The sequence below is a fragment of the Mastigoproctus giganteus genome, chromosome 13, assembly GCF_048544385.1.
Source record: "Mastigoproctus giganteus isolate SK-2022 chromosome 13, ASM4854438v1, whole genome shotgun sequence".
NCBI classification, from domain to species: domain Eukaryota; kingdom Metazoa; phylum Arthropoda; class Arachnida; order Uropygi; family Thelyphonidae; genus Mastigoproctus; species Mastigoproctus giganteus.
Window position 1 is genome coordinate 50710246 of NC_143587.1, and position 16372 is coordinate 50726617.

Sequence of the window (16372 nt, forward strand, 5' to 3'; positions counted from 1 at the left end):
CCAGATCATTTTCTTTATTAAGCCTAGTGCTACCAATACTACAAATTTTAACAATACACTCAGATTACTGCTATGCAAATACAGTACCTTGCATTTATTAATGTTAAATGCCTTAGCTGCTATTTTTCAGTCCCTCTCTCTAATTTGTCCAGGTCTCGAAGTAGTATGTAGTATACCCTAATTGATGTCATTCATGACTCTGCCTACATCTGTATTATCAGCAAACTCTGACATTAAAAGTGAAATACCTAAATCACTGCCATTAATAAATATCAGAATAGTAATTTTATTTGATTCTTATGCAGCATCAGCCAAAAAAAAAAAAAAAAAAATCACACCATTCCCTACAAATGCCTGTCCAGTTCCTCCTTAAATTTATTCAACCTATCAACTTCCACGACATATGGAAGTTTGTTCCAGCAATTAACCACCCACTGGCAAAAGGCAAATTTCCGCACATCTATGCTACATCTGTCCTTTCTTAATTTGAATTTATGCCCCCTTAGGTTGGTAATCTGAACAAGTGGAAGGATCCTGTCAGAATTCAGCGTGCTCAACCCATTCAAGGCCTTATACACCTCAATCAGATCACCGCGCGGGTGCCTAGTTTCCAGCCACTGCAATTTGCAGAACTTAATCCTCTCTTGATAAGAGGATCCCTTCATTCCCCTCACCAATCTTGTTGCCCTTCTCTGTACATGCTCAAGTAAATCTACATCCTTCCTAAAATGAGGCCTCCAGACCTGTATGCAGTACTCAAGGCGTGGCCTGACCATTGCCTTATACAGAGGGACAATCACCTCCTTCTCCCTGCTAGCAAAATTCCTATATATCATTGACAAAAACCCATGACCTGCCCTGGCAGCCTGTCTGCATTGCTAAGAAAACATATCTGACTGCACAATTACTCCCAGGTCTTTTTCATTTTCTACCATTTTCATTTTTCATTTTTTATTAGTGGAGTCCCACAGGGTTCGGTGTTGGGTCCACTGTTGTTTTGTATATTTAACTTTGTCTCCTCATCAAGTGAGCAGGCAAGTAAAGATCAAATGGAGAGTTACCTAAGGAGGCTGGATATTTTTATTATCTATAATAAAAATATTCAGCCTCGTTAAATCTAGAATTGTGCTTAAGTATCCTTTTACCCACTGTAATATCTTGCTGCTAATACCACAGTGTTTCAACTTATTCAAAAGTTGTTCATAAGAAATTGTTTAAAAAGCTTTAATAAAATCTAACAAAATTACATCAAAATTATTCTCTGCATCCAATTACTTTCTGATAACCTCAAAGTAGCTAATCAGATTGGTTGGTCAGGCATGATTTCCCCTTAAAAATTCCATGGGGATGATTGTCTATCACTCCATTCCTATCCAGATTGCCTAGGAAAACTTCTTTAGCTACTGACTCCATTATTTCAGGTCTATTATTACTCAGGTTTTCTTTACCATACTGAAGTGCTATTTTACCATCATCAAAAAAAATATTCATTCTGGGTTTGTGAAACTCTGGTGTTATGTTCCTGTAATAAAAATTACATCTTAATACAATTTTTTTTGGGGGGGGGGGGAGAGTGAGGGATACTCACTCATAGGACTGGTGTTAGGGTATGTTACTCAGAAATGTATTCAAAATTCATTGCTTGAATCAGTTTTTTTACGATTTGTTTTTTTATGCTAAAAGATATTCAATTGGTCACTGCACAAGTTTAAAAGGTATTCAAAAATTCAACAAATGCTCTTCTACACAATTTCATGGCTATTTCTCTATTCACTATTCCATAACTTTTCAAACATACAAAATAAGAAAAAAATATTAATATCTCAAAACAGGAAATAATTTTTTCATATATTTTGCAATAATGAGCTTGCATTTGAAAACCTACTAAGAGCAATCTTTAAAAGTATAACCATTATGTGGCTAAAGAAAAGAAACTGACTATCAGAGTGTGAGATTTATATATTAACACAAAACATAAAAATTAATAGGTTCACCGATGATATCAAAATAAACAAAAAGTGAACTTAAAATATGTACAAAAAGTGCAATTAACATGGCTTCAATTATACTGATGTTAAAAAAGATAAATAACAGATTTACTACAATACGTTTAATCAATTGCTGTTATTTTTATCTAATTTAAGTGCTCTGAAATTATCTATAACAAAAATATTCACAGTGGATGGTAATAGTATAGCTTACACATTTTGAAGCCTCATTAAACTGACCATCTTCAGAAAGAACCTTTTCTTCTTGTGACCTGTCAATAAAGTCAATAAAGATTAACTGACAAATATACAGTATTATTTTAATCTGTTTTATGTAAAATATATTCAACATACCCTAATAAAATATATATATAGTAATATTCATATGCAACAAGGTCTTAATTTATTCCAACAGGAAGTCTGATTTTATTTCTTTCAGGCACCAAATCTTCCAGCTATTCAGGAGATATTCTATATTTGTGGCAAGCTTCACTACTGTAACACAGTAAAAAAAAAAAAAATACCATACTACCAAGTTTTCCATGCCTCTTGCATCCCAGGTTTTCCGGTGCCAGCACCCCAAGGCAGCAGCCTAGGGGTGCAATGGCTTTCGGGCGCCAACATAGTAAAAAAAAGTAATAGTATTAAATACCAGAGAGTCGAAGTACTGGTGGTATGAGCAGTGCCCCCCAAAAGCCGTATTGCAAGAGGTGTCATTTTTAGCATTTTTTGTTTTTGGTTTGCCTATTTGATTTTTCATACCAAATAAGGATCATTCATTTTGATTTGTTAACGAAACACAATAATAATTTTAATATTCTTTTGAATTTAAATAAATGTAAGTCTATGAATGACATATAACTTTTAAAACACTATGAATTTAGAAATGCTTTTAACAGCAGAAAAATAAAAAGATATATCGGGAACGGATTTGCTTCACGAAATTAAATATCTTCACTGTTCATATTCAAATGAAGAAATGTCAACCACGAAAATTCTCCAATTCATTTGTGATCAGCAATTAACCAAACCTATTCATTGCTAACCGCATTTTCCTAACGTTGCCTGTCTCTGTGGCTAGCACGGAAAGGAGTTTTTCGAAACTGAAATTTATTAAAATTCATTTGAGAACAACTGAGTCAGGAAAGATTAGATGGTTTAACAATATTATCGATTGAACGAGATATTTTAAAAGAACTTGATATGGGAGAATTGATAACAAATTTTGCAACAGTAAAAGCCTGAAAAGTTTTAATTTAGTTAAAAAATTGTTTTTTGCTACGATTTTCAATAATTATTCTTATTCTTTATAGACACAGCTTATATACTTTATTTAAGATTTTTTTTTGCAAAATTATTACATTTATTATACACCTATTTTATAAGTGTAATTTTAAATATTTTATTCAAGAATTTTTTTGTTTAGTTTTCGAATAATTTATTGTTGTTATATACCTTTTGTAAATAAAAGTTTGTAAATTTAATTTTATGTAAGATTTTTTAAATATGTTCTATTACAACATGCCCCTTTTGTAAAATTTATAAAGCTTAAAAATTTTAAATAAAAAAAAATGATCAGTGAAAATCAAACTGGCCTAGGGGCGCCACATACCCTCGAGCTGGCCCTGGGTGGGAGAGAGGGAGGTTATAATTTATAGTTAGCATTAGCATTAGTAGAGGCATTTGATGCAAGAAAGCAAGCTTATGCAGCATCAGCCAAAAAAAAAAAAAAAAACCACTTCCACTTCACCCCTCTGTTCGTTCAAAATACCTGTCCAGCTGAGTCAAACTTATTTAGGCTATCAACCTCCACCACAAGGGATGGAAGTCTGTTCCACCAACCAACCACCTGCTGGCTAAAGGCAAATTTCCGCACGTCTATCCTACATCTGTCTTTCCTCAATTTGAATTTATGCCCTCTCAGGTGATTTTTCTGAGCTAGAGGAAGAATCCCATCAGCATTGAGCATGCTTAAACCATTCAAGGCTTTATACACCTCTATCAGATCACCTCGCTGGTGCCTAGTCTCCAGACACTGTTATTTGCAAAACTTAAGCCTTTCTTCGTAAGAGCACCCCTTTGTTCCATTCACTAATCTTGTTGCCCTTCTCTGTACTCGTTCCAGCAGCTCTACATCCTTCTTGAAATGAGGCCTCCAGACCTGTATACAGTACTCTAGGTGTGGCCTGACCATCGCCTTATACAATGGAATAATCACCTCCTTATCCCTGCTGGAAAAATTCCTGTATATCATTGACAATACTCCATGAGCTACTCTTGCAGCCCGTCTGCACTGCTCAGAGAACTTCATATCTGCCTGCACAACCACCCCCAAGTCCCTTTCATTCTCTACCACTGTCAGTGTTGTACCACAGAGTTGATACGTTGCTCTGGGGTTGCTGTTTCCCATGTGTAGTACTTTACATTTGTCAATGTTAAACTTCATTTGCCACCTCTCAGCCCATCTGCTCAACCTTTCCAGATCCTGTTGCAGCAGCATAGTGTCAGTAGTGTCCTTGACAACCCTGCCAACCTTTGTATCGTCTGCAAACTTGGATATTAAGCCCGATATACCATCATCAATATCATTTATAAATACAGAAAACAATAATGGACCCAACACTGAGCCCTGAGGGACTCCACTAATAACATCAGTCCACGATGAGCAGTGTCCATTGATTACCACTCTGTCTTCTCCCCCTCAACCACCCCTTTATCCATAGCAGCAATTTGCTTCCAATGTCACACTGCTCCAATTTGTGTAGCAGTCTTCCATGTGCAACAGTATCAAAAGCCTTTCTAAGATCCAAGTATATAATATCAAAGTTATTCCCTGCATCCAGTTCTTTTGTGACTGCATCATAGTATCCAATCAAGTTGGTCAGGCAAGACGTCCCCTTAACAAAACCATGCTGTGTCTGAGCTATAACTGAAGTCTTGTCTAAATGATCCTGCAGTGCTTCTTTAACCAGTGCCTCTATTAATTTTCCTGGAACAGAAGTTAAGCTCACAGGTCTATAATTACTTGTGTCAGCCTTTGATCCTCCTTTGTGAATTGGGGTCACATTTGCACATTTCCAGTCTATGGGTACCTCCCCTGAGTGCAAGGAAGCTCTCATAATTATGGCTAAGGGTTTGCTTACTTCCTTTGCTGCCTCCTTTAATATAACTGGATAGATCCCATCCACCCCGGGTGCCTTTCTTGTGTTTATCTTCAACAGTTTCTCCTCCACTTTACTCCCAGTTATTTCAAGATTCTGTAGCTTACTGCTAGAGTTGAATACACCTCTGGCATTCCCCTCGCTGAATAACTCCTCATGTGTGAATGTCGATGCAAAATATTCATTTAGTTTGTTAGCTACCTGAGCAGGATCATCAACACTTGACCCATCAATATCAAGTGGACCAATCTGATTCATCCCCTTCCTTCTAGAGTTTACATAAGTAAAGAACTCTTTGCTGTTTTTCTTTGCATCCCTTGCCAAGGATTTCTCGTAATCTGCCTTCGCCTGCCTAACCTCCTTTGTAACTTGGTTGCATATCAACTTGTATCTATCATAGGCTTCTGTGTCATGTGTTAATTTGTATGTATCCCATGCATTTTTCTTCTCTGCCATATGCCTCATTAGTTCATCTGACATCCATTTTGGCCTAAACCTTGAACAATATTTCTTAGTTGGTATGTAAAGCCTAGTAGCTTCCAAGATAAGTTCTTTGAATGCTTCCCATTTTGAATTTGCTGTTGGTAACATCATCAGTTGGTCCCACTGCATAGAATTTAAATACTGTCTCAGTCCATCGTAGTCGCCTTTACGGAAGCAATAACCCTTCCCTTTACCCCTAATGGTAGTTACCTCTTTGAGTAAATCCCACTTCAGCACACTGTGATCACTGCCACCTAGTGGTTCATTTATCTGCAGATTCTTAATGCATGAAGAATCACTGCTGATAATCAAATCAAGAGTATTACTCCCTCTAGTTGCCTCCCGAACATGCTGATGTAGAAAACAATCATCCAATAAATCCACAAAAGCCCTGCTAGTGTGTGAGTAACCAGCCCCCAAAATCCAGTCAATATCTGGGAAATTAAAATCTCCCATTATAAGACACTCTGATTTACTGGCCCACTCTATTTCCCTGTACATTTGTTATTTGGTTTTTTTTTTTAGGAGCATTAGCAACTAAGGCCATATTGCTCCGGGAATATGCGGTGATCATTCCCTGATCTTTCCGCATCCCCGTATTTGGTGGTGACGGGATCGAACCCCGGTCTAATCAAGAAGCGTGCGTTACACACTGCTGCTTCTTCCCACCTGGCTACGGAGGCGCCATTTCCCTGTACAGTTCCTTATTATACTCATCAGAGTCATTAGGCCTATAGCACACTCCTACTCTCAATTTTGATCTCCCAATGTTTATGTCACACCAAACTGACTCCACACTGCACTGTCCAGCGATGTCGACCGGCTTCACTTCCTTGGTTTTTATGTGTTTCTTAACTAATAGCATAACACCTCCCCACTTCCTATCCTGTCTATCCTTTCTGTAGACGTTGTACTCCCCAAATTGCGGTTCCGCATCCCTTATATCTGTGTGACACCACGTCTCTGATATCCCAACAATATCTGCCTTCGAGTTTTACCTCTGTTGCAACACAATTAGAAAATATTGGTTCAACCATATTATAGTTCAAATATGTTGTCCAAAGAAGTGAATTTAATGTTCCATAAATAAGTGATCTGTACTAAAAACCTCTGCAGTAAAGACATTGGCAACCTTGTGCTTTTAACAACCACAAGGAAGGAGAGGGTCTTGGTTACACCACCCACAACGTCATAATCTGATTGTCAACATGCACATGTAACATATTAACACTCCTCATTGGACTATGTTTTGATATATATATGGGGTGTCAACACACCTTTATAAAACCAGAATGTTATTATATCAATAGGGTACATGATACAAACCTGAATCTTCAAGGATATCTTTTCAAGGAAGTTTTTATTCACCAGCTGGAAAGTGTGTGTTGCAGTAGATGGCAGCATTATCACAAAACTCTTCAAAAAGGCCTCTAAGGTTGGGGAAGTTCAATCTTAAAAGCGTTAAAACTGTGCAATTGTAGCTTTCGGGGGCACCTGCCTCCTTTCTCAACAACTTTCTTTCTCTTTTCCTTGCAAAAGATGAACGTTTCTGCCTACCACGCCCCCGAGCTGCTTCCGGTTCTGGTATACACGGAGAATACACTGCTCATGCGCCTGGTCAACCACGTGTGCCGTGAACCTGATACTTAAGGATGTGTTGCTTAATGTACTGTGTTGTTGAGAAAGGAGGCAGGTGCCCCCGAAAGCTACAATTGCACAGTTTTAACGCTTTTAAGATTTATATTTTATTGTATTTTATAGTATCCATTGTTTTTGTAAATATTAAACTATGTTAATTTAATCAGTTGGTGTATTAATTTAATATTATCACAAAACTCTAATCGTGGTGGAATTTACCAATCCCAAGAAGGCACAGTGCATACTATGTTGGTTCAACATACTGCAGTCTGCCATTGCTGTTATGCATAAATTTTGAACATGGTTTAAAAATAAGTCACTAAGTAGACTTAGTTTTGCAATGGTAGGGAAAATTCATATATAATCATCCCAGATGGAGTGGTGGCTGAACAAAATTCAGTAGGGTACAGGGAAGCAGTTTAAGGAAGTTTTTGGTGAAGCCCAGGAAAATCCATGACGTGCCAGTCACAAGCTTAACAGTGATTAATGTGTTACAACTCCATCTATGGATAAAACCATAGAAGTTATAACTCATACAGAATCTGTCGATTGACAACAGAACCAAGAGGATGGAATTTGTCAGTAAATTTTGTATTGATTAATTAATAATTTTATAATTATGCTGCCATCTGCTGCAGTGTGCACATTTTCTGGTTGGTACATAAAAACTTGAAGATACCTTGAAAATAAATTAGTCTGGAATCAAGTATTCAATAGAATGGGCATGCTAGGGATTGTGAGATGACTTTGGCTAATAGCACAAAGAAAAAACAGCAAAAAATATTTTGCACATGTTAATTAACATTAGAAGGGACCACAAGTGGACCATATTGGTCCACTTAATATGAATTTAATTAGTATTGATAATTCTGTACAGGTTTCTGATATAAAACAAATAAATATTTTGCAGCACATACACGTGAAAAGCGCATGAAAGTTATCAGTTTGAATAAATTTAAATTGTGATTTTTTTGTGATACTGTACAAGCTTGCTTTCTTGCATATTTGCCAGAAAGCAAGCACCATTTACTAATACAAGTACTTGTATACTAAAGAAATATTGGACGAATTATTAGAAGGAATAGAAAAATGAAATGGTAATTTTTTCCTTTTGCTGTTGCTGTATAAGCTTACTTCCATGCATTATTCTGCCAATACCAATACTTACGAGTCCGTAGAAGTACCGTTCGTGAAGTATAGTGCATAATATAATATTGTCAATTAATCAGTAAATCTATTAATCTTGATAAACTTTATTGTCGATTAAATTGTACTTTTAACTCTATATATATATATATATATATATATATATATGTCCAAATTATATAAGTTATAGTGTAATGTAAGTACCTCCATAGTTTGAAAATCGATGTAACCACTGGCCAACCGTACCTCCAGTATACATGAAAAATTACATGAAAAATATAAAATATTAGGTTAATTAACTTAATAAGCCTTACATGGGAACCCATTTTGCAAGAGACTTTGTCGAGGGCTAAACCCCTACAAAATAGAAACCCATGTTAGACTGAGCCATCGGTTTCTGTTATCATTTGCCTGTATACCAAATCCAATATCCATAATAATGGATAATTCAACTAATTTAAAATTAGGTTATAGTGAAGCTATAAATCAGTATAAATCTAGCCGTCCAAAAAGGGGAATGTCTAACCAAAATTTGTAAGAATACAGGCTGGATGATATTTAGCCCGACCGATAGCTGCAACATTATAAGCACAACTGAGAAATTATTAATATTTGCTGAACAATTTGAAAAAAAAAATGGCTAATTTAGCTAACTAAAGGCGAACGGAAAGCAGAGTAGTTAAAGCAATAGTACCTCACTCCCCCTCGAATTACTCTAATAGTTCGTGAGATATGAAAAATTAAGGCAAGAGGATAGATAAAAGTGAAACAAAAAAGGAAAAGCAATTTATCGATATTACATCGGATTAACCGGGGTGTAAATTCCCGACCCTAATAGTAGGGATCCTGGTTAAGTAGTAAGAGCCAGTAAAATATATCAATAGAATGCGAAAAGCAACAGAAAAAACGGAATGGCTAATTCCTAAGAAAATTTACTATAAATCTAACGTCAAAAATTAGGTAGTGGCAAACATTATATAAAGCTTTTAACAACAGAGGAGGGAATACCTTAGAACCAGTATGTTCCCGTCAAAGAACCTACATTACATACATTACCGTAGCCAAAGGCGGGAAAAAACTAAACGCCTGCAGCAAACGCACAAGACGTTTATAACCAGTGTTGCCAACTCTTAATAATATTTCCCCTAGCCGCATACTCAAAATCCGCTATTTTTAACACTTAACCCGCCAAATTTTTAAAATTTTCATTTGTTTGTACTTTGTAGTGAATAAAAACAAACAAACAAATAGTATATATAAATAGTTATTTATTTTCTGTTTTTAATATAAAATCAATATCTAAAAATCTAAATTAATTTCGAAATTCAATATCTCCTCATCATATGCTTCTTGTGTACCTATTTTGCGAAGTACTTCTTCAGGCAAAACAATTTTTACAACACTTTTCAACTCTTTTGAGCCCGTATCGTACTGATAAGATTGCATTAACCAACACTCATTCTGTTGCGTGTTTTGTTTTTTACTAGATTTAAGTTGCTGAATATTCTTTCCACATCTGCATTGGATAATGGCAAAATTAAAATACCCAATGCAAATTGGCTAATTTCTTTAAATGGATTTTCATCGCTTGCATCTGGATATTTCTAAACTTCTGACCAAAACTTCATCGTATTGTTGATGTTTTCCCATTTAACAAGAGTAATGTTTATATACTGTTGCTCATTTTTTTTCAATTTGATTCAAAAGATTTGTTTACTCTTTGTACTTCAGATAAGATAGGTTTTAAAAATAAAATATACGCTAAATTACTTTCATCTTTGAACATTGAATAAAGAAGTTGTGCAGTATAACTTTTGTCAGTCAAACGAGTTATTTCAAAATGGGCTTTTATTTCAATATACTGTTCTAAAATTCTTGTTATAGCAACTTCAATGGATAATCACCTTGTTTGACACGAATGAACTATCTTTTTCGGATCTGCACCATCGTTTATGGCACTGTATAAATATTTGAATTGATTTTGTCAGCTAGTGGATTTACTAAACCAATTATAAGTTTCAGCGATCATGAATTCCAGACTTCTAGGGAATGTTTCGCAGGTTGCATGAGATACTGCTAATTGCAAAGAATGACATACGCATTTAATTAATATCAATTTCGGTACATCGGACTTCAAATGTGTATAAACGCTGTTATTAACTCCAATCATAACGCTAGCATTATCTGTCCCAATGCCCACAAATTATTTAAATTCTGGTTTAAATCGTTTCAGGTAATTCTTCATATTATTTTTGGTATATTGTAATTATGGAAGGTAGATTAAATGATACTGAAAACAGACTGGCTCTGATGCCGTAGCCTAGTGGTCAGGCGCGCGGGTGCATAAGTACACGTGCCTTGAGTGACCGGGGTTCAAGCCCGTGACTGCTGAATACGGTACTGTTTCTTGTATTCTGTGTATCTTGTTAACTCCTCTGACCGTTTGGTCGTCCCGGAGTATAAACAGAAAATTCATTTATTTATTTAAAGGAAGTTTAAAATTTTCCAGTGTTATTTTAATTGAATTTGAAATATTTTCAGCGTTACATACTAATTCTACAAGAGCTAAGAATGTAGAAACTCTTTTATCGAATTGCTCATCATAATACACAATTGCAATACCTAATAGTTTTGTTACACTAATATCGTTTGATTCATCTAGTAACAAACTATAATTTGAAAAGCCATTGAGCACCAACTTCAATAAATCTTTCTGAAAGTGGGGGTGTAGGATATATTTTATAACGCCGTTGCATTTTGTTCGATGAATTTTTCAAGTTTTGGCTGTTTGATCTTGGAATGCATTCTTACATAATTCACCAAGGTGGTCTATTGCCAGTATTGACGAGTGAGCACAAACAAACAAACTTGACTTTGCTTCAGCTTCCACTGTTTGTAAATTCTTGGTGGGAAAATTTAATTTAGATTGGTTGCCTGATCTATTAGGTGAAAATGGTTCTTCTACTGACTTAATATGTTTGAAAGTTTTTAAATGACTTTTAATGTTATGTCGGTAATTCGGATCGCATTTCTTGGAAGCCAATCAAATACGAAGAATAAAAATTATTCAATGCCATTTCTTCGCGGTTTCAAAAAAAGGCGTCATTAGAATTTTTCCCACATTTTTAGATTTGATTCAACAATTAAAGCTATGACCCAACGGTCAGGTCGTTTGACCGCGGGCGTAACTACGTAAAATTGTTGTGGTTCTCCTCAGGGAAATTCCAGAATAATATAAAACCGATTCTTCGCTTTATAACAAAAAAAACCTATGAAATATGATATCCCTACTATGTTTACGATGTATATCAATAAAACATTTCAATTATGAAATATTTTATTGTTAATTAAATAACTGAACAATTAATTTAATATTTGTTAAATAAATATTTCTTAATTTAAATGTTACATTGCCAAAATATATAAAATGCTAAACATTTATACTCTTCCTGCTAAAAAAATCCGCTATCCGCTATTTCATATTTTAATCCGCTAAACCTGAAGCAATTCCGCTAAATCTAGCGGGAAAACCGCTAAAATGGCAACACTGTTTATAACTGCCGCATATACTGCGCCACCTAAGATTTGTCCAATAATAGCCAAGTTTGGGAGGACCCATAAGTATGATAGCGCCCTCTATAGTAGAGAAAACAAAACCAATATTTCTCAGATGTCGAAGAGAAATCTTAGTAAAAAACGAATTAATTCCTACTGTAAAAACACATATAGGTACCACTTTTCTAAGGCGTAAGCTATATATAGCGTGCTTATGCAGCAGTACGTAGTATGTACATGTATATACAAAGGCTAATTAGTAAACAACTCACTCCATAGATACTGATGTATAAAAATCGATAATAATTCTTTTAAAACCGAGAAATTATACCAGATAATAATTCCTTTAAAACAGAGAAACTATACCCCGTACGTGTAATTCAATATACATTATGCCTAATAGCTTCCATGGTATCCAACTGGTTTAGATCATCGTGGTATTGTTTTAGGGCTATTGACAAAGCAGTACTCATATGTTTCATAATGAAATTATGTGGGAAACCGTTATCTAATAAATTGTGCTTAAGATCTATCAGTGCGTCTATAACATCACTTTTATTATTACAGATATATAATCTTCTGATACCTTGTGTCACTATTATGTTTTTAAGGATACGTATTGAGATATTTGTTCCCCAACTGGTTAGGTCTATACTTTTGAAATTAAATTCTTTGCGTTTGTCAAATACCTTGGTAGTTAGGTTATTATTCTTAATATGAATGTCTATATCTAGATATGCAGCTTTACCAGAGTCACACTTGTTAGTAACCTCTAGAACCAAATCCTGCGGGTAGTGTTTATCTGCTTCTGTATGAAAGTTAGTATAATTGAACACAATTAAGTCATCTATATATCTGAACATATTGATATCTTTATTGAAGTTATTTTCAAAATGGTGTAGATATAGATTGGCCATAAGACACGAGCTACTTGCCCCCATAGCTATGCCGGTATGCTGTATGAAAATATTGCTACCATTATAAATATAGCTGTTGGAAATACATAGGTTAAGTAGGTTATCCCAGTAATTACGTTGGCAGGGTAAAATTTCGCTATATTCTGTGAAATAATTATTTAAAACCAATTTTAAACTATCATGCGAGATGCTAGTGAATAAGTTTTTGAAATCATATGTATTTATGTGTTTGATGTTATGCTTATTATTCTTTATAAAGGTTAAAATAGGTCTATTATTACTAATAATTCTAGTGAAATTTATAGTATTGAAGATAATCCTAAGCAGTTCTACTAGCTTACAATGCGGGACCTTTGAGTAGCTATTTCTACATGAAGTTATAAATCTGAAACTGATAGGCGATTTATGAAACTTGGGTATACCATACAAAAAAGGAAAGTTAGTGTTGTAGTTATTAAGTTTTAACTTTTTTTGCATAGCTAGTAGCTTCTTGGTAATAGTGCCAAGGTTACTGTTTGATCTAGCGTATGTAGCACTGCTATGTAACTCATTGTATAACAGTGAGGTGTAGAATTTTTTGCAGATGAAACTATAATTATTGGTGGCCTTATCTATAGTAGTTATGATAAATACATCCTGTAAATCCTTTAATTGTCGTTTGATTAACTGCATGTTATATCTTTTGCTATCTCTATTGGTATGTTGCTTCCTATGTAAAATCTTCCTACATATATGTCGATTAAGTTCGTTGATGGTAAGTACCAGCCAATTATAGAAGGCCTCTAGTGGTAAATTATACTTATATGCAAGTTTAAGGCAAAATTGCATAAGGTCAGAGTGTAATTGTTTGGTAATATAGTTGGCATTAGGACTAGTATTAGGTCTGTATTTAAAACCATGGGAAAGTACTGTTCTCAGTTCCTGGTGTGGAACCAAGTTGAGATCACCTGTAATTACATGCATATGATGCATATCTACATAATCATGGTATTGTGGCAAGTGGCAGTGGCAGATAGCTTCCTTGTAGAAGTTATCTAAGTTGCATGCAAGCTGTTTATAGTTACAAGCCGTAAGTCCAAAAGGTTTATTGTAACTGAACCTAGTTACTATATTCTTATTTTTGAGTGGAAAATCCTTAATATGTTTATTTAAGATACCCTTGAACAAAAAGCTGTCAAATATAATATTGCTGAATTTAATATAGATGTTATCGATAACAGGTTTATTACCCAGCCGATATTTAAAGATATCCTTGAGTAAGCGGTCTAGATGCTGGTTACGGTGTAGATATGTCAAGTTAATTTTTTCTAAGGCTTTAAACTTGCTATGCTTGAGTCCAAATACTATATCATGTATGCGTTTTATATTTATATTAGGTTCATCCCAAGTATCCAGTACTTCCGCAAATCTGCCTAAAGTATGCTTAGTGTGTATTAGATTGCCGTTACCAGTATTGTTATAAACTTTGCTATTCTTCTTGCTACGTGGCAATTTATAATGGGATCTATTTGCCATGCGAAATAGTTTATATACACATGTATCTAAACTACCATTGTTATAATTACGTCCGTTAAACAAGCTATTGAGACCGTATGGGTAAAGGGTTTTATATTTAAGTATATTGCAGTTTTCACGATATAATCTAATGCTGTGCTTATTTTCAATTTCTAGTATAGTGATAGTAATATTATCGAAGCTATGTATTTGGAAGTGCTGCAGTTCAATGTCATTTTTGTTAACAAATTTATTAATATGTGATCTGTGTCCATTAATTCTAATATGTAATTCACCTCCAGTTTGTCCAATATATTTGGCCATGCAATTATTGCAAGTAATTAGATAAATGGCTCCCCTAGCATGGCAGAAAAACGGATCGTCAGTATTATGTGAGACATGTTTAATGTTCATAGCAGGGCATGTTTGACATCTAATATTATTGCATTTTTTGAATTTTAAGTATTGCTACGATGTATAAATCTTCGTGTCCGAGGGTAAGTTAGTGGCTATATTATCACTAGTATCATTGATGGTATCATTAATGAGACAGTTACTTGGTAAGCCTAACACATTAGATGCAATCTGGCTAGTTTGGTTACTTATCGGATCACCCATAGCCACAGTGGAATCCACGGTACAGTTTAGCCTACGCGACCGACATAGTATCTTATGATTATTCGAAGTGTAGTAGTAGCTCATTATAGTATTAAAAGGTGACAATATCTAAAATGGAAAGTACAGTTAGAAATAGACTACAAGTCATACCAAACTCAGAGTATAATAACCTGCAATATAATATCTTAATATCCTGATACCAACATTTAAATATAATGATATAATAAGATAAAGTAATTTAAAGTAAATTAAATAACGATATAGGAGGATCCTAGTAGACCAGTCAATACAAAGGCAAACTCCTACAAAAATATAGAATCCAAATATTCCAGAGTTAAATTGTAAAATATATATAAAATTATTAAGTGTTACAAATATATAAAATTATTAAGTGTTACAAATATATAAAATTATTAAGTGTTACATATAGAACTAACCGATTAATGCCATCAAACGATAGAACATTACATCGGACGTTAGGTATGTCCAAATTATATAAGTTATAGTGTAATGTTTGAAAATCGATGTAACCACTGGCCAACCGTACCTCCAGTATACATGAAAAATTACATGAAAAATATAAAATATTAGGTTAATTAACATAATAAGCCTTACATGGGAACCCATTTTGCAAGAGACTTTGTCGAGGGCTAAACCCCTACAAAATAGAAACCCAAATTAGATAACGGTTTCCCACATAATTTCATTATGAAACATATGAGTACTGCTTTGTCAATAGCCCTAAAACAATACCACGATGATCTAAACCAGTTGGATACCATGGAAGCTATTAGGCATAATGTATATTGAATTACACGTACGGGGTATAGTTTCTCTGTTTTAAAGGAATTATTATCTGGTATAATTTCTCGGTTTTAAAAGAATTATTATCGATTTTTATACATCAGTATCTATGGAGTGAGTTGTTTACTAATTAGCCTTTGTATATACATGTACATACTAGGTACTGCTGCATAAACATGCTATATATAGCTTGCGCCTTAGAAAAGTGGTACCTATATGTGTTTTTACAGTAGGAATTAATTTGTTTTTTACTACGATTTCTCTTCGACATCTGAGAACTATTGGGCGCTATCATACTTATGGGTCATCCCAAACTTGGCTATTATTGGACAAATCTTAGGTGGTGCAGTATACACAGCAGTTATAAACGTCTTGTGCATTTGCTGCAGGCGTTTAGTTTTTTCCCGCCTTTGGCTACGGTAATGTATGTAATGTAGATTCTTTGACGGGAACATACTGGTTCTACGGTATTCCCTCCTTTGTTGTTTAACGACATTCCCTCCTTTGTTGTTTAAAGCTTTATATAATGTTTGCCACTATCTAATTTTTGATGTTAGATTTATAGTAA

At 34.6% G+C, this 16372-nt stretch overlaps 1 protein-coding gene across 3 annotated transcripts in view; it reads right to left on the bottom strand.

Moving 5' to 3' along the window:
- LOC150076035 (uncharacterized) overlaps positions 1-16372 on the bottom strand; it is an 80566-nt gene that overhangs the window by 37495 nt on the left and 26699 nt on the right. For all 3 annotated transcript variants that reach the window (XM_090387183.1, XM_090387182.1, XM_090387181.1), the window contains exon 4: positions 2203-2260. In XM_090387183.1, the coding sequence (XP_090243309.1) occupies positions 2203-2260 (58 nt within the window). The remainder of the gene's footprint in view (positions 1-2202; positions 2261-16372) is intronic.